At 33.9% G+C, this 22366-nt stretch overlaps 4 protein-coding genes and 1 pseudogene across 19 annotated transcripts; 3 read left to right on the forward strand and 2 right to left on the reverse strand.

The window, feature by feature from the left end:
- Positions 1-661: 661 nt before the first annotated feature.
- On the forward strand, positions 662-2957 carry LOC106370380 (annotated as a pseudogene).
- A 2892-nt stretch (positions 2958-5849) lies between these two features.
- BNAC01G03080D lies at positions 5850-7335 on the forward strand. Its single transcript, XM_048745098.1, has 2 exons — positions 5850-6039; positions 6316-7335. The coding sequence occupies exon 2, from the start codon at positions 6324-6326 to the stop codon at positions 7035-7037; it is 714 nt and encodes a 237-aa protein (XP_048601055.1). The 5' UTR covers positions 5850-6039; positions 6316-6323; the 3' UTR covers positions 7038-7335.
- Positions 7336-9815: 2480 nt separating this feature from the next.
- On the reverse strand, positions 9816-11946 carry LOC106350419 (probable serine/threonine-protein kinase sky1). The gene is made up of 3 exons (XM_013790329.3): positions 11609-11946; positions 10366-11214; positions 9816-10298 (listed from the first exon to the last, which is right to left on the reverse strand). The coding sequence occupies exons 1-3, from the start codon at positions 11789-11791 to the stop codon at positions 10005-10007; spliced, it is 1326 nt and encodes a 441-aa protein (XP_013645783.1). The 5' UTR covers positions 11792-11946; the 3' UTR covers positions 9816-10004.
- Positions 11947-18182: 6236 nt separating this feature from the next.
- Positions 18183-20736, reverse strand: LOC111200296. Of its 16 annotated transcripts, none has more exons than XR_007318242.1 (8): positions 20242-20736; positions 19963-20087; positions 19794-19881; positions 19365-19429; positions 19131-19213; positions 18969-19026; positions 18564-18843; positions 18183-18481 (listed from the first exon to the last, which is right to left on the reverse strand). XR_007318242.1 is itself a non-coding variant. In XM_048745099.1 (6 exons), exons 1-5 carry the CDS (start codon positions 19871-19873, stop codon positions 18833-18835), a joined length of 357 nt encoding a protein of 118 aa, XP_048601056.1. In that variant the 5' UTR covers positions 19874-20736; the 3' UTR covers positions 18183-18481; positions 18564-18832. The 16 variants fall into 16 exon arrangements, 1 of the variants encoding a protein (XP_048601056.1); XR_007318240.1 differs by having other exon boundaries at positions 19131-19233; XR_007318239.1 differs by having other exon boundaries at positions 19365-19477.
- A 192-nt stretch (positions 20737-20928) lies between these two features.
- On the forward strand, positions 20929-21924 carry LOC106354248 (probable E3 ubiquitin-protein ligase ATL45). The gene has a single exon (XM_013794146.3). The coding sequence runs from the start codon at positions 21171-21173 to the stop codon at positions 21753-21755; it is 585 nt and encodes a 194-aa protein (XP_013649600.2). The 5' UTR covers positions 20929-21170; the 3' UTR covers positions 21756-21924.
- The last annotated feature ends 442 nt before the right edge of the window (positions 21925-22366 follow it).

The following is a 22366-nucleotide window of genomic DNA, read 5'->3' on the forward strand; positions in this document are numbered from 1 at the left end:
TACCACTCCCCCCTCCCGACCACTCACCGTCGAGTGATCTTACGATCATAGCCTAACCTCTCGCGGATTTGTCACAAGCTGCAACCTTTCTGTGATGTCGTCGATTAAGTTACCGGCGTCGAAGATCTTCTGTCTCTGTAAGCGAGGGTGGAGCCTGTGCCGGGGTGGCCCACGCGGATGTAGGTGCCTTGGGGTCCCTTTAGGCCGCCGAGCTGGGCCTCGTAGTTGTCGTACTCTTGTAACGTCCCGCATCCGGAGCAATACGAGTTCCCTGTGGCGTCGTCGCGTTGGAAGTCGGTGCCGTTGCATCTCTTGCATGGCATGATTGATTGGGAATCGGAAAGTCTCGAACTTTAGATTAGGGTTTTTTTTTTTTGCGCTCTCCGTCGTAACGACAGCGAAACACGACCGGAGGGACGGCGGTTAAAGTTAATGTAATGAAAAATTAGAGTGGATTAAATTGGTTTTTATACTTTTCTGGAGATTACAAAAAACGGCAAGGAGTTGATTAAATTAAACGGTGACGCCGTTTAGAGTTTTTTTTTTTTGAAACGGCCCATTGTCTATTTTTTTTTTTTTCCGTTTAGCCGATTATAATTAAGATACGAAAAATTAGACTGCGTTAGGGATGGACGCAAGGCGAATACTTTTTTTTTTACGTATATTTGATATTTGGTTTTGTTTTAAACGAGTAATAAATTTTTGATCTATACTTGATTTATCGAAAATGGATACTTATTATTTCAAATACTTATCCAAAATATGTTATCTACAAGTTACTTGACTCATTCGATTACTTAATACTTATAAGTATCATGAGTTATTTGGATATATTTCCAATTTTTTTAAAATTATCTGATAGATACTATTTAAAGTTTATTTCGTTTACTCAGATTTGGGAAAAGACATCAAAATTACTTCAACTAAAATATTTGCATCTAATATAAAAAGGAAGAAACAAAATACATATATTTCGTTATGAAAGTATAGTTTACTTACAACAAATAATATTTATTAGCGACTTTATCCTAATGAGTATTCAGCTTTATCCTAGACTACACTACATAAGGCATTAAGTAATGAGTATTCAGCTTTATCCTATAAGGCATTAAGTAATGAGTATTCAGCTTTATCCTAGACTACACTACATAAGGTCTTATACTTTTGTTGAGACTACAAAAACAGCAAGGCGTTAATAATAGCGGTTTTTGTAATTAAATAAAACTGCGGCGTTTAGGATTGTTTTCAGAAACGGCACCCAGTGTGGAGAGATGGCGAGATTTGTGAGGCTAATGGTGAAACTGGGTTATAATGCACGCAAGTTGTTCGACTGAAAGCTGCTGAGAAACCGTTTTACTCTCTGAATCTAGTGAGACGCGAAAGTCTGAATCTTTTTGCTTTGGGTATTGAGAAGCTGGTCTCCTGTGTTTGGGGAAGGCTTTTTTTAAATGGATAGGAGTAAACGACGGTGAATACAATGGTGAGCTCGTCTCTTTCGAATAAAAGATATACTTACATACACGAAAGTGAAAGTGTGCTGCGTAGAGGAGCCATTGACATTCACCATGTGATCATCAACAGAAGCAGATCAACTGGCTATGCCCGTCGTATGGGCCTTGCTTTCTTCCTTGTCATTTTGGGGGTGGTAAATGATACGTTTTAGAGATAGTTGTTATTTTAGTTAAGTGGATGTTAGTGCATAGCATGGGGAATGCATAGCGTCTTGTTTCTTACCTTAAGGGATCAATCACAGTGAATGATAAATGGATTACAGTTTGATTTTTGCAATTCCTTTTGAGCAATATGTTAATACATGACTAGTTTTGTATAAAGCATGTTTGTTAGTTTGTGTTACTTTAGAAAGATTGTTTTATTGATGCTCCATCTGTATTTTCTTCACGAGGGTGTCTGAGATGGATAATTCACATGAAACAGGACAATCCAGTTGTCTTGGAGCTGTCTGTTAAGTGGTTTCTTTGTTATGATACAAAGTCGGAAGCTAGTAAAGAAAGGTGAGGCCTTGTTACACGGTTTTAAGTTTCACCATATTATAGAGTCTTTACATCTTTTAAACTGATTATTTTCTTACTTGAGCTGCTCAGAATCTGTTATAATCATGCCAACCTTTGGAATCCAACTTGAAACTCAATATTTAAGGTACGCCTTAACCGTTTTAGTTAGTATATATTGTCTGCACTCCATGATGACTTACTGATTTGAACTATACAGCATATTAGAGAGGTGGTAATGGTGGAGTTAGTTGTAATTTTCATTAGCTATTATGATCTGTGCTTTTACCAGACATACAAGTACTAATGTTTTGTACGTTTTTCTGCTTTGCAGTGGAAAGACAGTCTCCAGGTTTATCCCTATTGGCAAGATTTTGAAGCCTGTGCTTGTGGAATGTGTCACACCCGTTACATGTTATATTCGAGTCTCTCTCTTTATTTCTGCGAGGTGAAAAACAGCTTACGTTGTTGTTTAAGGTAATCCAAACAGTTTGTTCTCGTACATTGTGAGAGAAACTTTTTGCTGACAACTTGGAGAATAATCAAGAGCTACCGATGATTAAATCTGGGAACGTTATGTTGTTTCTTTTTATGGACATTGATTCTAAGTTCAGTTTCCTCTTTTGTACAGGAACTGCGCCCGTCATTGAAGATGTTGGTTCCCATTTGGAAGGCATTGTGTGCTGTTATTGGCACAGATCAAAGTGAAATGATAACTGACGAAAAACATGATGCATCTGGTAAAGCATCTACGTAATATTTCTACTGTCACTACAAGCAGATGAACATGGGAGATCCGTTAGAAGACAAACAACTGAAGTTGTGAGGTAACAGAACTTATAGATTTACTGCCTGCTGGCTGTTTTACCTGAAATATGAATATATGATAGCACAATATGTTGTGTAATGACAGAATCTGAGTTTTAAAATAGGTGAATTTTTTCCTTCCACGCTAGCTTTTCGTTACCAAAATTTAAAGCATGCACAAGAGTATAGCAAGCTTAGAAATTAGTTGTTTACTGAATATGTTGGCATCAAGGGCTTTATAATACAGGTGCCTTGCAACCTTTTAGCTTATAGATTCATCTAAACGTGGCTTAGCACGCTACTACCGAGGTTTGGTCTGTATATAGACATAGCCACCAGATTATTGGTCAATGACTCTAATAGTAACCATAGTCCTTATCAGAGGGGATGAATGTGGAAACAGTTCTCTGAATTTGTAAAGTGATAAATGATAAAGCTTTCATAAAAAGATTCAACGATGTTGATATTTTATCTCTACAGTGTTGATTGATATTTATTTGGTTAGACAGTGTTGATAATTACGATGGACTACTTCCCTTAGACTTTTTTTTTTTTTTTAATGATTTCAATAACTTTTTGGGGTCTGTTGAGAATGAAATGGCACGGCAAGTTGATGGTGAAGTTGACTATGTCCGCCAAACTATAGAACAGGGAATAATGATCATAAATCTATCAGATTAAATTATAAGTAATACTCATCAGTATCGATTGGATCGACCACGCTCCTTGAATATCCATCCATCCATCATAAATTCTAAATCACGTCAATCACCCGTTTTTAATAAGTTTGTGATTAAAGAGAAGAGATGTCCAGTCCGAAAACCCGACTAATTATGCTCATACGGATCGGTCAATTGGCGACAAACAAATCTGGCTGCTCTATATGAAAATTAAAGACTCGCTGCTTCGCCACACATAGAACTAGTAATCTTGTAAATTGATCTCTGATCTATAATAGGACGACTTCTCATCCATTAGAAACCACTAGATCATTATAATGTAGCTAAATAACAGTAACATATTCCACAAGTCAAATTTATTTTTTGTACCTTTTGTTTACCATCTATCTACATATTGTGTAACTTTTCTATAGCAAAAACAAATAACAGTAACTTTGATCATAGCGAGATTAAATTTTTAAAAACTCCGTTCAAGCAATTAGAGAACTCTTTCTATTTATTCAGAGAGGGATCCAATACTTTTTTGTCCATTATCATGATTTTCATCGTATCCCTTCTTTATTAATTGAGAAACATTCAAACATATTTTTTGTAGTCACGTTTTAAAATCTTTATAAAAATAGGTTGGTCCATCTAAATATATAATAATTTTTTTATTAAAGTAACCATAAACTCATTATTAATATTTTCATTATTTTATTAAGCAAAAATTACTAAATTGTGTAATAATTAATGATTTTGAATAATAAAGATTTGATAAAAATTAATGTATCTTCTACTCCCTCCGTTTCAAAATACAAGATGTTTAAAGAAGTGTTTTATGTTTCAAAATAGATAATATATTCATATTTCAATGTAACTTTTAACTTTATCAAAAACTGTGTAACCAAAGATATTTTGTAATCTATTTTTTAAATGGTTAAAACGGTTTTAAATTTATATTTTAATCATACTTTTTAAATAAAAACAAGTTTCTTAATTGTTGTGCACTATCCTAAAACTTCAAGTATTTTGAAACGGAGAGAATATCATATTTGTTTCAACAGTTCAGAGCTCATTCATATACCACATACGCATAATTTAATGACGGAGAGTCTCGCACGCAGTGTAAGAAAACAATCGTCGTTTATTGTTTATATAAATGTGGAGCTACCAGTTTGGTTTGCAGAGTCTAATGAATATGTATAAGTTGCTGACGAAAAAATCATATTTTTTTAATTTTAAACTATTCAAATAAATTAAATAACCAAATTAATCATATAATTAAAATTAAATTTTATGTTTGTTGTACATTTTGATTTTTTTTAAAACGACTATAAATTACCAAATTGTTAAAAGTCTCACATTTAAATTTTTGATCCATAGTTGAATTTTTTTTATTATGACAAGATACAAATGATTACAAAATCATATAAGCAGAAAGCCCATTTAATAAGTATTAAGATCAAAAAGATATATATCATTTTTAATTAAACTATATATCATATAAAATACATAAATATTTTAATTTCAAAATTTACTTTGAACCATTTTTTTGATAAAAGCTTTGAACAAATTGCTTTGAACAAATTACTTTGAACAACTTAATTTTTTAAAAAAATTAAAAATTACTAAAACTATTAATCCTGCCATGAAAATTTTGTTATCAATAATTTAATTTTTTTTCTATAAAAGACACAATTGATTTAACAAACCATATGAGTATAAAATATCATTTAATAGATATAAATTTTTAAAATATACTATATATATGTTAATATCATTTAAATTTAATTATATAGCATAACAAATAGAAAAAATATTGTTTAGATTAATAAAATTTATTTATATGTTTGCATCAATTTAGTTATATACGTAATAGTTACTGATTTTTTAAATACTGAATATATATTTATAATTTCATAATATATAAATAATATATATATAATGTTTATCCCGCAAAAGACATGATTCTCAACCATGATATCATTTATTTTGTGTAGTTTATACTTTCAGTGTGCTTAGTTGAAATCTAGCTAGCTAGGTGACAGACTATAAACAATAAATTTCATAAATAGTTCGAATATTCTTTTTGAGCTTCTTTAAAATAATATTATAGCCAAGCATAGGTTCACATTAATCTTGAAAATAAAATAAAATACTAAAAGAAACTCCGTGAAGAAAGAAAGAAAACAGACATGACGGCCGTTATTATGGTTAGACGGAGGAATGTTTCTGACCAGCTGGTGAGTTTTTCTGCGGTTCTTGTCTATTACGTCATGTAACTTGTAAGAGAGATCACTGTTAAAAAAAACATTAGAAGTGATAATTAAAAAAATTAATGAAAAAGAGACGAAAGAAGGAGAGATTTTGTAGGGGTTTACATATAAAATAGAATTTGGAATAATAATCTTCTCTTGTCTTGTCTTGTCTTCTCCATTGCCATATTCTCTCCTTCTTTCTCTCCCTCTGCAAACCCTAAGTTTCCTTCTCATCTACTCTCTCATCTGACGAAAGATACCTTCAAAGCTGTGGCAATTCAAAACTGGAAAGGAAACACAGAGGTAATTTGCTTTCTTCATCTGCCACTCTGTTTTTTTCTTCTTTATATGTATTTGGTTTGATGTATGATACTTGTTTTTTCAATGCTGTGTAATTCCCTTTTCATCGATCACCTTATGAAAAGAGTAATTCAGATTGTTCATGTAGAGTTTCGCTCCTCTGTTTTTGTTGCTAATCAATATGAGATTTGTAAGGAAACTGATTGTTATGGTTTGAATCGAGCTGATCTCATTCCGTAATTCAGATTAGGACACTAACTCGTGTTCTGGTTTTGTTAGCTGGTTAAATGGAAACCAACCAGCTCGATTCAGATTCGCATCTCCCTCCTCGAAAGCGACTACTTGCTGAATTCAAGAAACTCAACGGATCTTCTTCTTCTTCCGCAACTTCAAACTCTAACGGATCTTCCTCCTCTGCTTCAACCGACGTCTACACCCACCTCGACGACTTATTAGCTTCCCGTTTCAACAATGACCATAACCAGTCCCCGGAAGAGCTCGCGGAAGCAGCGAGATCCGCCGCTGCTTCAGCGGTTAAAGCCGCAAAGACCGCGAGGGCAGTGGCGAACGAGAAGGCATTGATCTCCGCAAAGGCGATCGCTGCGGCCAAGAGGGCATTGGAGTTGGTTGACTCTTTTCCCAAAGAAGCAATGCCTGATTGCAAGGAGAGGTCTCCTAAGAAGAACAAGCAGAGGAAACATGTCCCTCTTCACCACTTGTATTATTCAAAGGGAGAGTTTAGAGACGAAGAAGAAGAAGAAGAAGAAGAGGATTTAGCGCTTAGGCTGCATCGAGCTGTAGACAAAAGGCACACTACTAAAGTCTTGGGAACTCGCTCGAGTTTCGAGGAGAATGGTCAAATAAACAAGAAGCAGAAGATGATTGATGTTGCTGGTGTTGTTGATTCGATACCTACACCGGGGAAGGAAGAAAGTAACTCACTGGGGAGAAGAAGAAGAGGAAGAGTGAAGCTGAAGAAGCTTTCTTTGAGCATTTTGTAATTCTAGGGCTCAAGAAACTGGAACCTGCGTGGATGGATCACACGGTGGAGTGAAGGTGTGTCAGAGAATGTGTAAAGCAGAACAGAGCCATACGGTCATAAGATCTCTGGTCAGCATTGCCATTTTCAGTAGAAAAAAAAATCACATTGTTGTTTTTTTTTTTTTTGAATGTGTTTTGAATTTAATGTTTTTTCTGCAATTACATTAGAGAGGATGTGGTGTTTGGATTCTTAGATGGAGAAGAATTGTAATAACGTGATGTAGTTTTTGTTAAATGTTATTTTTACTTTTGATTTAATCTTTTTTCTTCTCTGCTTAATTAACAAATAAACCGTAATTAATAAGAAGTGGGTTGTTGGCTTGTTGCACATCAAAATTAATAATGAGAAGTGGGCACAAATTAGTGGAGAAGATTAAGAAAAATTAAATAGAAGAGGGTGGCACGTGAACCACGTGTGACACAGATCAAACTCAGTCATGCAACGCCACATGCGGTCTGAAAGTTAAAACCATCCGACCATGTTTGTAAGAGTTACATTTTTTATCTCTAGGTTCACTAATTAATAAGATTTCATTATTTTAAATCTGATATCTTTTATAAAAAGAAATCAAATATTGTCAAGTTATATAATGTTTTTAAAGTAAAAAGATAAATAAATAAATAGTAGTAATTACAAAAAAAATATTTTTAACGTCGTCAGCAAAAAAATTAAATCTTAAATTCTAATCTTTAAACCCTAAATTCTAAAAGCTAAACCCTTGGATAAATCATAAATTTTAAATCAAAAACACTAAACCCTAAAACACTCAAGGGTTTAGGATTTAGGGTTTAAGATTTAGGGTTTTAGTGTTTAGTGTTTTTGATTTAGAGTTTATGATTTATCTAAGGGTTTAGGGTTTACCCAAGGATTTAGGGTTTCGGATTTAGGATTTAGGGTTTAGTGTTTTGCTGACGAGGTTAAAATATTGTTTTTAAAATTATTTTTTCTGTAACCACTATTTTTTTTATCTTTTTTATTTTAAAAACATAATATAACTTGGTAATATTTTATTTCTTTTTTTTAAAGATATCGAATTTAAAATAATGAAATACTATCGGTTACGTAAGAGGTGAAACTAAGAATAACTCCTGTTCTAAAAGTATCTGTGTTTGCAAGTGGGAGAAAGTGGATACTAAGTAGTAAGTATTTGTTTTGTTTGAGAGTAAAATGTTTTTTTTTGTGCACAAATTTTATTAATTAAAGTCTAAATCACTATAACAATTACAAGAGGTTATATCCTTAATAATGGTAAGATAAACAACAATAACGGTAAAGCAATAAAACGTGGGCTAGAAGTGTTACAAAGAGTAAAATGTTATTACTTCAATTCATACGTTGTTCCTTTGTTAAACAATTATTTATTCATTCACTAAAAGACAATTCTTTATAAGCAACAAATGAAATTGATATGAAAACTCTTTAACAAAAAAAAAATGAAATCGATGGTTAACTAATAAATCTAGCTCCCCAAAAATTAAAGAACAATAAAACAAAACAAAAGATGTCAAAGTTATCGAAAAAGTCAAACAATAAAAAGGTGTGAAAGATCTGATTAGTGAATCAATTTGATATACTCTTGTTAGCAATTTCTTGATCTTCTCGTTAGCTCTCTCATCATCCTCTCCAGTAACATGTACATAATCATCAGTGATCTTTGTAATTGCTGGAATCCGGACATGGTGAAATCGCAGCATATAAAGATCTATCTTCCAGCTGTGAAATGCTCCTAGGTACATGTTCAGTCTGCAAAAATCACACATTTTGTTATTTTCTTTTTAATGTATAATATGATACTAGATCACTACTCATAAGAGGAGTTGCAAATATTCATTAACCAATTTAAAATAATTTGGAAACATCACAATTTTGTGCAAGCAAATTAGAAATTCACAATCCATTTCAAAGCAATACACAAATAAATTTTATTTGTTAATACATTTGTTGGTCACTAGCAAGTTGAAATAAGACTTTCTCGGTGTTATAATATTTTTAAACAACAAAGAAAATGAGTTATATGCATGATTATAAGCATATACACAACCCAAGTATTGATGAAATTTCATCAGTTAACATTGTATATAAATTACAAAAAAAATAGATTCTCTCTCTTTTATATAGCAAAGGTATGTGCTTTTTACATATACCGATAAAATGATGAGATTATGATATCACTAAATGTCGCTTAGACATATATGAATCAAATCTCACATGCAAAATATAAGACATTTAGTGATATCATAATCTCATCATTTTATTAGGTGGAATGATGAAGCATTTTAACCAAACCAGATGGATATGATAGGCCTCAGGCTGCTGATTAATACCTGAGAATCTTGCCGATACGTCCAGATCAAGTCCCAATAGGCGAGCTCTGATCTGAGTTTTGATCTCTCTTATAAACATGTTTTAGTCGCGAAGTTGATGCGTGAAGTCTAGAATTTCTCTTCTTCCATAGAAAATATATTACCCCTTGCAGGATCAGCTTAACTATTGCTCTTAGCCTCAAATTGGAGAAGGTCCTGTTAATCCAAATCAAATATTTGTTTTATGCGAAAGTAAAATGTTATTACTTCAATACATAAATTTTTTTTTTGAAAAAAACTTCAATACATTAATTGACAATGACATGGCTAACAATAATATAGATCATGCACGTAAGAATCTGGTGGTGGAAAGGAGTGTATATATAAGTATGATTCTTTGTTAGTCAATTAATTCATTCACTACAAGGCAATTCTTCATAAGCAACAAATGAAATCGATGGTTAACCAATATAATCATAGTTCCCCAAAAAGACAAAAAAAAAAAACAATAAAACAAGACAAAAAAAGCATAAAAATATCGAAATTCAAAAAGAAGTACAAGAACAAAGGTGTGAAGGAAAAAAAAAGAGACAGAACAAAAAGACGAAGCTGAGAGTTTCTGTTCACCCTTTGATCTTCAAGTTCCTCACTTGGGATTCTACACTATCTGCATTCTTCTGTGTACTTACTACATTCATCCATGGATGCTCCAAGCACTGCTGAGCAGTTGGTCGTTTCTCCGGCGCAAACTCCAGAACCGGACTCAGAAACTCAGCAAACTCCTTCGCTTCTCCTTCCGGAAGCTTGTATTTATCCACCAGCAACCGATCCAGCGGCCAATACTTCAACCGCCGGATCCTCTTCAAATCCCCATGTCTGTCAAAATAGTCTTTAGACCTCGCTCCACCAATAGCAATCTGCTCAAATCAAACCACGTCAAGAAGACAAGAACCGAGAAAAAAGAAACAAAAAAAAAACAATTACCTTTCTCGGCATTTTCCCTAGAAGCTCCATCATAAGAGCAAGATGATCCTCGTCTTCTCCATAACCATTCCCTTCTTTAGGAGCAAACAACATATCACCCGTGACAAGCTCGAAAGCAGTACAACCAAAAGACCACATGTCAACAGAGAACGAGTAACCAGACTTTAATATCACCTCAGGAGCTCTGTACTGTCTCGTCTGTATCTCTTCAGCAAACTGTTTATCAGCCCAGCAAGCGTTACCAAAGTCCACCACTTTGCATCTCATATCAATCCCATCGAGACTCCTCTCACTCTTGGACGACGCCTCTTCACCCACCATCGAAACCCTCCTCTCCGAGATCTTAGCAACAGCTCTCTTCGCTCTCCTCTTCAACCTCTTCTCAATCAGATTCATCGTCGAACTACCACCACCACCACCGTTTGCGTTCCCCTCAGGCTTTTCCAACAACGGAGTTAAACCGGATCTAACCGGATCTTTACCAGGGTCAATGGTGGAAACAAGAAGGATGTTTTCAGGTTTTAAATCGGAATGTATCATGCCGAGCTCGTGGTGCAAGTAATCCAAACCGGTTAGTATACATCTGCAAATCTCCTTGACTTTGTCTAGCTTCAGACCTTTGTAATGGTTGTATCTGATCAAACGGAGAAGGCTGTCTCCGAGAAACTCGAGCACCATGCATAAGTGCTGCCCGTTGGGGCCAGCGTGCTTGAAATGGTCGATGAGACGGACAACGCATTTGGTGTTTTGGAGGTCTCCGTCGGAAGCAGCTGAAAGGAACTCGATTTCGTGGAGTGCGGCTTGTGCGAATTGCTGTGCACTTTTTTGAATCTTCAAAGCAACATAGCTCTGCCAACAACAACACATACAAAGTAAAAAAAAAAAACATTCTTAGCATAGACGTTGATACATTATCTTCATATGAATATTGTCCTAGGCAAAGACGAATGAAACATTAGCCTTTGAAAAAAAAATTACAGACTTATTGAAATTCTTAATAAATCGACTATAGTCTCCAAAATCTCAGGACCGGCCTTGCTTATGATCAACGATTCCATAACCATCTAGTACTCAATTCATTTTTTGAGCAAACAAGTCTCCTAAACTAGAGAGTAGTAAAGTGCTAAATTTACGGATCGATCTGCAATTTCAAAAATCACATAAAGCTAGGATCTTGAATCAAAATCTACAGATGCGTAATTGTATAAAGGTGGAGCCTTTTTGATATGAAGAGTGTATGTACAGAGGAGAGAGTGTCGTAGGCAAGCCAGACGGTGGAGAATTGACCCCAGCCAAGCTTTCTCTGAGCGATGTAACGACCGGCGGAGAAAGGATCGCCGATCCTGACGGCGTGATAACCACCTTTGCGGTAAGAATCGAAGCCTTCTTCTTCACCTTCTGATCCAGACGAGGATGAACACGACATATCTCTCTGTCTCTCTAGATCTTTGGTAAAGTGCTTAAAGAGAGAAAAGACAAATGGCACTGAGATTGCGTGTGTCCCTGAGACCAAACCCACTCTCCTCTTTTTGCTCTTTTCTTTTGCTTCAGATTTTCCCGATTTAAACTTTTTTGCGTAATTCTCTGTTTTGCCCCTTACACAGAGAGGAGTTTATTTCTCCGGTTGGTCAGGTGTCGTCTTTTTAATTCTGAAAGGGACTCATTGTGTCCTCCTTGACCATAGACCGGTTTGGCTCCCAATTTTTGAAGAACCGGTCCAAAAGCATTTTGATCGAGCTATTGGGCAGTTATTAAATGTGTTCCACTATGATCGATCTTACTTGACTCTGCAATTCAAAGTACCCGTTTTTCATTCAAATTAGTAAACTTTGGAAACGCATTTCTGTGGGACAGTAGAAGAAGCATCATCAAGCAGGTCTTACTAGCTAAATGAACCAACTTTATATATTGCTTTGCTTTACTCTAACCATACAATCGTAATGACTAATGAGATGATTGCAAAGCTTTGAAACAAGCAAGAGATTAAGAGGACGTTCATTTATTAAAGAAAACAAAAAGACCATTTGGAGACTGATCGATTCCACTCTCACCGCTCAAGCAAATGAAACAATAATCACTCCAAATCCTTAACAATCTTGATTCCCATGGAATTAACACTGTGTAAAGAGTGGGCCTTTGTTTTTGACTTGGGCCTTAACTTGAGCTCTCTAGTGTCTTTGCTCTTCGGTCAGTCATCAAGACCAAAGCCCCCAATAAAATATAGACAGAAGTTTCTTAATCCATAAATCGGGAAAACAAGATCAAGGGTACATGATGTTTTGATGATTCAATCAAGTATTTACGACGTGGTGTCCATATTTATTTTGACATTGATGTTTCATTACCTAACAGTCAACACAAGTTTGCCGACCGAGAAAACGACATGAATCTTGCGTTATAGCATGAACATGCAATACTATACGTAACATGCGTGAGGCACGACTTTGACTCGTTGCTTTGCATTATTAAACTCTTCAGGTCTCAAGTTGTTTCCATGGGTTTCTATATTTTGTCATATACAAGTCCTCTTGTTTATAGTAATATGACAAAAGGATAACAGATTACAGATACAGCATCTTTATCTTTTGTTATAAAAACAAGCAGCATGCGAATATAAACCTCTAACTAGGCATTATCCAAAACTATGAAATGAATTTTCGGTGCTCCTATCCCATATAATTGATCTTTTGCCATTAATCATTAATGTTGTTTCCGCTTACATGTTATATTTAATGCTTCATTATTGTTGTGTTTTCTTTCGGTTTCGGTGTGCCAATGTCTTCTTATCTTTAATTTATTGGTTTATATTTATAGTAATTCGGTCTGCCTTTTTTCACTTTTTGTGGTTCCATGAAAGACGTTAAGACTCGCATCACATGTAAAGATTATTCCATTCCGAGTGTACTTTCAATTTCAAGCTTGCTAAGTTCCATCCATCCTCCTTTATATAGCTCAAGACCTGATGAATCTTAAGATATTTCAGCTTACAAGCTTTTGATTTTACTTCTTAGTCGAAAGTTGTTTTATCGAAGTAGAAACCATTTTTTTTTAAGATAGCTGGTTGAATTTGACAAAAAAAATTTGTTTAATTTAACGTTAAATTTGATTATGAGTATGACTGGATGGTATTGTTAGAGTAATAAAAGTTGGAGTAAATACTTTTACTTTGAATCCCACTTAAGTACATCCAATCAGGATGAAAAAGGTATAAAATTGTTTCCACTCAGTTGCGCTAGAAAACAAACTATTCGCTTGTTTTTTTACCAGCTTTTTACTCTAGAATATTGCAGAGTAAATCAGAGTAACACTATTGGATAATTAATGCTTTCCATTTTACTCTGATTTACTCCATTGACGTTTCCAGTCGGATCCTATATTTTTACTAGTATTGCTAAAACCTTATTCTACACACGTGGACGGTGTTAGCAGTCGTTAATTTTATAATGTAAAATATTACTCCTACTAACTTTAAAGACGCGTAGATCCATTATACAAAGATTCTGAAACTTGATAGTTATCATTATCAAAGATCCCACCTACATCTAGACAAAATCCAAGATAAACCTAAGCTAAAACACTTAACGAAAAATATTATTTTAGAAAGCAACTGACTTACCTAAACCAAAATAGCTATATCCAAGAGTCGAGCGACTAAAGGAACTAGAGAAACAATATGTTAACCTCCTAATTACCACAATATAAATGTATTATATTGCAGATGAGAATTTGAAGAAAATTAGTGCATAAACGCGGTATACTAACGCGTTTCTTAAGGAGTGGATCCCACGCTTTTGATAAAAACGGGTTTCATAAGTCGCGAGATAAGGAACGGTTTCGGTCCGTTTCTTACACTATTTTGTGGTCTCTACGACACGTGACGGCCCGCGATTGGTTCCGTTTTTAATTTTATTTTTTTTAATTAGATAAAAAAAAATTTAGAAACCCAAAACAGGTTTCACCGATAATCATACTCTTAGGTAACTTAACATTTTGACAAAAAAAAACCATTACCACTTTACCAGTAGTACTGAGAGTTTTTGTTGAAATAAATGGGTTCCTGGCTGACTAAACATTTTGAAAGTTAGGGTATCTCCAATGGTGTTCTATAATTTCTTTTATAATTTTCACTAAAATAGAATAATTCTATTATAAAATTGGTTTTGCTCCAATGATTAACTATATAATAAAGTTACTCTATTATAGAATAACTCTTTATAGTGTTAATCTTTGGAGCAAAACTAACTCTATAATATTATTCTATTTTAGCGAAAATTATAGAAGAGATTATAGAACACCATTAGAAATGGTTTCAGAAGCTTTGTATCAGAACCGGCTCTGAGTTTAATACCGGAGATGAGAATTTGAAGAAAATTAGGTAATGCTGCAAGAACTTCGAAATTCAATTCATTGAATCCAACTTTTGAACCAGCTGTCAACAATTCCATATTGTTCCAAACCTCAATCATTTGCCTTTTTGTTTCGAAGGGATTCTTCTCGATGCTAATTAAAGTTAATTGAAATAGAGAAAAAGTGAAGAAAATAAATAAATAAAAAATAGTCTAGTCGAAGTAGGTTTAGGTGATAAAGTAATTTCCAAGTTATACTACAGTTATTATACCTTTTGATAATGAGTTCGTCAAACTAAACCTATAAAGAGTGCCCACAGTTACCCATCTTTTCTCTATTTGGTTTCTTAATAGCATACGGCAATTTGATTCTTTATTTCTTATTATAGTCAAGGGAATGATTTGGTATACGATTTAGAGATTTCCAAATCTATTTACATCTAAATGGGTTTTAAGCAGTGCTTTGAAACCCGATCCGGATCCGCGGTTGAATCGGTAAATCCGATGACCATAAAAAATTCGGTTTGGATTTCGTAAAAAATCTAATATTTAGAAACCCACAAAAACTCCCAAAAACCTATAAAACCCCACTAAAATCCGGAACCTTACCGGTTGAACCAATAAATAATTTTTATTTTTTTTTTAGTTTCTAGATTATGTTTTATATTCTAAGTTTCCAATTAATAAGTTAGGTGCTAACAAAAAAAAAGTTATGTTTTCTCTTTTCAGTTTTATATTTGTGATTTTTAGATTTTGATGAAGATTTCACTATGCAATTTGAAGAAAATGAAGTGAACAATGGTAGAGAGAATGAAAATTAGTTGATATGATTTGGTGTTACTTTATTTTCGTTATTTACAATTTATTACAATGGTCTTTTACTTTTGGTTTATTTTGAATTCGAAGTTTAATTTATTATTCACATTAGACATTTAAATATTTATGAATTTTATATCTTAATTTTTTTTAGATGTCCTAATTCTTACTTTGTTAAAGAAAATTTTAAATAGCCTAAACTATTTTTTGATATTTTGTATGTCAAATAAAAATATAAATATAAAAACTAAAGTTAAGTATTTTCTAAATACCTTTTAAACATAAAATATATACATATCCAAACTATTATTTTATGTTTTAAAAATATTTAGAAAATATTAAACTTTAGTTTTTATATATTTATTTTCATAGTTAATATATTATTATATAATAAAATTAATTTATTTATTAATCCGCGGTTCATCCACAGTCGATATTGTGACCCAGCAACCTGGTAAATCGTACGGTTCAGTATCTGGAGGGGTTTAAAAACATTGGTCTTAAGAGATAATGATAATTAATTTAAAGATTTTTATATCAGATATTTTAAATATAGTATATTAGAAATGTCCGAAGGAGTATATGATATTTTGGCGTTTCGTAGTTTTCAGTTTTCAAAATCACAGCGAGTTATTTATCTATCAATTTATAAATGAGGTACTTTCTGATAACTATTAATTAGTTATTTTATTTAATGATTTTGATAAATTCTCATTTAGTAAAATAACAAAAAATTTAAAAATCCAAATAACCAATAGTACTATATAGTAGGAGTTTGAGCTTTTAATTTTACTAGGTCCGTGTCCGTGCTACGCACGGATTGTTGTGTCTATGTTAAATGTTTACTTTAATTTTGTATTTAGTTTTCTTAACATAATCTGTAAATATTTTTGTACTAACTTAATTTGTATATTTCTAACAACTTTATTTTTTTATTTGACGTATATTTGAAATATGAAATTCTATCTTTTTTAGCGCATATTCTACACTAAAAAGAGTAATGTAGTTTGGTTTTGTGTATTATGTATATATTCTTATTTGGTATTATGTAGTTGACAACATGGTCTTTCAATGCTGTTTTTATAGATAATCAATTAAAATTAGTCTGAAAACGTGAAACTAAATTTAAAATTTATCTCAATTTTAAAAAAAAAAAAGTTCAAATATATCAAAATTATTCAATGATTAGGGTTATATCATAAAGCTATCTTAACATGAACGCATGTGTTAGCAAAGTTGTTCAGTGCTTCTATTAGACAATGGCCTTAGTATTCAAAAAATATGATTGTTACCTATGATTATTTTATATGAAACATTAACCGGTAGTTGTTGCTATAGATAAGAGAAACGTGCTAGAGAATTGCCAACTGTGGCGAGGTTATAAAGGCAATGAGATAGCTTGTTTGCTCTTTGCAGGCCCGTCTCATGGAGATTGAGGGTCCAGTGCTAGTCCAAATTTTTTTACAAATGTTATTTAATAAAGTAAAATCATTAAAATTATTAGGTCATGTTTTGTAATGGTTTAAAAAATTTAGGGCCCTAAATTCTAAAGAAAATTAGTAAAAGTTGGGCCCTGTGCATTTACTCCATGGGCACACTCTCAAATTCGGGTCTGACTCTTTGTAGAGAAGGCAAAGTTACCTAGCTTTACATCCCTGTGAACAATGCCTTTTTCAATGGAGAACGGAAACAATTTAATTGGTTAGTTAAGTGACTGAAGTATGAATGCTGAAAAAGTAGTTTTAAATTTCGTAACCTCTACACACAGATTGAGTATTCATATTGTTTGTAATATGTATTTTTTAAACATTTATTTGTAATATTATGTTGCATTAGTATTAGTTATATTATTACATTTCTTCACTCTTTTGCTGTTTAGAAAAAAAGTAATGAAAACATTTGTGATTTAATAAATATTAATATAGGTAACAATGTAACATGTAGATTAAATATATGTGAAAAGGGGACGGGTGTAGATAATTAGAATTGCTTGTGTTTTCTGAATCAATTCGGGTGAACATGACTGTATAACCCAAAGAGTGAATCTAATGAGTTTGTTTTTTTTTTTGACATCATCTAATGAGTTTGTTAAGTTGATAATTCACATGAGTTAGACATGATGATAATATTAAGAGCACGTCATCACCTTCTTCTTTTAGGATTAGAGGTTAATCAGTTATAAATTTTTGATATCACCTGATGAGCATTGAGAGACACCAAGCTATATGCACCTCACCCATGTAATATCCAAAAAATAATTATGAACAAATCAAGCAACGAAGTTCTATTCAAGTTAGGAAAGTATTGGCAGGCTTTTCCGATATGGAATTATTTTGAAGAGTCTCTATTAATTACGGAGACATACAGCAGCTCACGGACATGGTGATCAGAGAAAGGAGTCCTCAGTACTGCATTCTTTTTCTTCCTCATTCTTTGTATTCCCGCGAACCTTTTCACCAAAGTAGCCTAGGAATTGCCGTGATCCCTTTTATACTTGTAAGAAGTAATGGATGCAGCGTTCTGCCATTGCAGGGTTCGTTAGGATTGTACTGGCTTTGTTAGATCATTTTTTTTTAACATTCTGTGAAAGTCAATGTCATTCTCGAAGCTCTGTAATCATTCATAATGGAAAATATGTTTGCTGTCAATTCCATATTTGCTCAAATGGTAGGTAATCCCTTAAAAAATGTTTTCGCAGAAGCAGTCAAATGAAGTTGTACTAAAGAAACATAGAGACCCTCATATATTGGGATCAGTGGCTTGCTTTTCTTTCTAACCTATGCAATTAACTCATGAACCCCAGACTCTGACTAAATATCAACAGTAATTGTTGCTTCATCCCTAAACCACACGGCCCACACCATAGGATCTTTAAAAATTGCTATGGCTACCACTCTCTACTATTTTCTGCCTGATAACTGAAGTCCTCTTTCACCCACCATTGTATCATAGGCCTGCAACAGGGAATACGTTTTTCAATTTAGTTTAAATCCGGAAATTAGGGCTGCATAGTTGATCAAGTGCAGTTAAAAATACCTGTTGCAGTCCACTAATGAAGCCATGAGCGTTAGGTAGCTCAGTTACATAGATGATACTGGTTTCACTGGCTTCTCCTCCTTTTCCGTTAGCAATGTTTGCTCTGTTTATTTACACTGTACAAAACTTATTTTTGGCTTACCAGCCTGCTTTGCTGCCTTACCCTTTTCAACTGATGGCTTTAATATCAACTCTGCGAAGAGTGTCTGTCCTGATTGGGATCGTTAAACCTCTGCCACAGTTACTGATGATTTACAGCTTCCACTCTCTCAAAACAGAGCTATTGTTTGAAACATAGAGAAGAAAACAAAAAAGAATAATTTGAGCCAATATCATACAAACTGGCTACATAAGAAATGAAGAGGACGAAGACAGAATCTGTGAAACTGATACCAGTAACTATACCATGTTGTATCCATGTTTTCGTAGGACTTTCAGCTTTCTTCTTATATACATTCGCTGCCTACAATTTATTTACATATTTTCATCAAACAAAGAAAACAGAGAGAACTTTGTAATGAAACTAACTCTATAAATGGAGATAAATCAGGTATTTTATTTTGTAACCTTTGCATTTGCACTGAAGCCGACCATGAACTTCATGTAAATATAACTATTTAGCCTCATCGAACCAACAACCCATGTCGGATCTAAATGTAGACGCTGTAAACTATCAGAAATGTTTTTGGGGTCTACATTTAGAGGCTGGCTTATATCAAAACACAGAACTAATATAAATTCAAATACTTTCAAAATCAAAAGACCCAATGTGTAACCAAAGTGGCATGATCATGTTAGAACCTGTCAAAGAAGTGATCCAGACTGTGGTACTGAGGATCCTTGCTGTGATTCCCAGAGCGCACCACCTGTCCTTTAAAAAAGTTTCATGACTCATAACTTTGGTTATCTGCAAGCTACAAACAGAGAACAATATATAGTGTATACATAATAACATGATTTAGTCTCTTATTTATGATTAAATATCTAATTGAACAAATAATGGATTGTAAATATTTTTTCAAGCAGTGGTTAAGCTTTGTCTTGATTATCAAGATTATTGAAATTGACTTAAACATCATGAAAGTAGGCGGTTTGGAGTATCTAAAACAGCCAAACCATAAAATAAGTTTGAAACCATTATAAGTTTGACACTTTAGCATTACTCTTGATATATCAGCGCCACATGTTTTAGAGCCAGAGTTATAACTACTTTATGTTAAAAAGACTTACATGGCACATTTTTCGTAAATACCATCCGGGGCGTTTGGGGCAAATGGATCACTTTTCCAGAAATATTCATCAAGCAACATCAAATTTCCTGATAAGAAAATATGTCATTTTTAGCATAAATAAAGCATCCATGTCCAAAGGTTGTATAATATAACACAAAAGTTGTTACATAGATCTATATCGAAAACTTTAGTCCAGATCTTTGTATTTTCACAGCAACTTTCTCTCCATTGTGAGACACATATGTGTACGTGCTCAAGGTGGCTAAGTATCACATACCTGGCCGACTTTATTCTGAAACCAATTTATAAGCAGAGTAAGAGACCAATAGAGAATCTAAGCATTTTTAGATTCAAAACCATGAGAAACGAAATAACAACAGTTTTAAACGAAGATATAAGCAAAGAGCCACATTTAAACGAAGAAGCCTGCTAAAAGGATGGATTACCTGAAACCGAAGCTGTGACTCATCTGGTCTTGGTGAGATGTCGTTGAAATAGACGGCGACGGGAGATATGCCGGTGGTAAGCTGAGACTTCGTTGTGGATTTCATTGCAATTTAGTTTCTGCAGAGTAGGGTTTTTGATTCTGGATGGATTTAGGTTAGAGGTAGAGCTTTATATAGGAGAAGTATCAAAGGTAGGTGGAACAAAACGTTGGAGAATAGCTTTAACATCCTCATTGATTGAGAAGGTAATGGAAAAAAAAACCCAGACATTGGAGAAGATGAAGTGGAAGAGTCGGGGGAGAGACTCTTGACGCTTGAAGACGACGACGAAACAGATTTTTGGGCATGTGCTCAAATGGGTCGACCGATAATATAATAAAGCCCATACGAAACTCCACTCTATTTTAGCCAAGGTGATGTGTCAAAATAGAGTCTTATGATTGGTTAATTTTCTTAGGTGACGTGGATAGGCTGAGCTTTGAGCTTATTCTCCTTTTAGTATAGGTTAGATATCACTATTTTTTTTTTTTGCAATATCCGTTATTTAGTAAAACAAAATTCAACGAATATTTTAAATCACCAAAGCCAGATAAAACAACTCAATCTTTTACTCTAATTAAAGATGTAAGTATGTTTAGCTTTATGTATACTTCAGTCTCATTTTAATTATTTTAGTAAAGTTGTAGAACTACGTTTCTTTTTCTATTCATACAAACTTCTCTGCCGTATGACATGATTTAATAATTATTTTTAACTTAATTATCTGCAATTGGGCATGTATGTATATAAGTACAGATGTCTATGTGTGTGTTTCTGTTACCAATTGGATCAGATTCTTCTTCCTCTCTTGAACAACAACACAAACTTTTCTCCTTCCTTTCTTCTTTTATCTTTACCACTTTCACATATTCTCTCTAGAGCAAACCAAGATGACTCGCTCCTCTAGATTCCTCGGATCCGCGGCGGCGCCACCGCCGCCGGAAGAAATCCTCGCCGCGGAAACCGACATGGTCGTGATCCTCTCGGCTCTTCTCTGCGCTCTCATATGCGTAGCCGGCTTAGCCGCCGTAGCTCGCTGCGCCTGTCTCCGTCGTCTCGTCGGTGTTAATTCCTCCGCCGTAGGAGAATCTCCGCCGCCGAACAAAGGCCTCAAGAAAAAAGCGCTCCAGTCCCTCCCTAAATCCACCTTCACCGCTGCAGCAGACTCTCCGAGCTCATCCGCCGGAGATGGAGACTCGTCCACCGAGTGCGCCATATGCTTGACGGAGTTTACGGACGGAGAAGAGATCAGGATACTACCGCTATGTAACCACGCCTTCCACTTGGCGTGCATAGACAAATGGTTGACGTCTCGGTCGTCGTGTCCTTCTTGCCGTCGGATTTTGGCTCCGGTGAAGTGTGATCGGTGTGGACACCACGCTTCCACGGCTGAGAGTCAGATCAAAGATCAGGCTCCTCCTCATCAACATCCTTCGCAGTTCACTTCCGCCATTGTTCCTGCTTTTCTTCCTTAAAAACTTTTTTTACTTTATTTTTCGGCATAATTAAGGAGAAAGTAAAATATTAATTAACTAGGAATTAGGAATCTTTAGTTTACTTCGATCTCTATCCTGTCTGTAAGACTGTAACACTGTCCTAGTGTTCTGAATCTGAATCAGTGAAATGGAGTTTCTAAGTTCGAGATGTTAACTTTTTCAGAGAACTCGCAGTTCACATAAAACGCAACATTTAAATTGGCAATATGAGCACTGATAAGAGAGTCATGTGTGTGAGCAAAACCCAATAACGAAAAAAGACTACTTTGAAAAGAAAATATTTGCAACTCGAAAGTATTCGCATTTCTTTATAATGTTTTGCAAACTATCTAGTGAGTTCGTTTATCTTTTTTTTTTTCGAAAGACAACATTAACTAAATTATTTGTTAAAATGTAACAGCACAAGTAAATAATACTCCAACGATTAATAAACAATGTTTAAAAGATTTTTTTTTGTTTCAAAGTAGATGGATTTTCAATTTTTAATATATGAATTTTTAATTTTTAATATAAAATTTATTAATTTTTATATTACTTAACCATCTGTATTTTTTTTTTATTATTAGTTGAATTGTATAATATAGATAATT

Source organism: Brassica napus, chromosome C1 (genome assembly GCF_020379485.1).
Source record: "Brassica napus cultivar Da-Ae chromosome C1, Da-Ae, whole genome shotgun sequence".
Lineage (NCBI taxonomy): Eukaryota > Viridiplantae > Streptophyta > Magnoliopsida > Brassicales > Brassicaceae > Brassica > Brassica napus.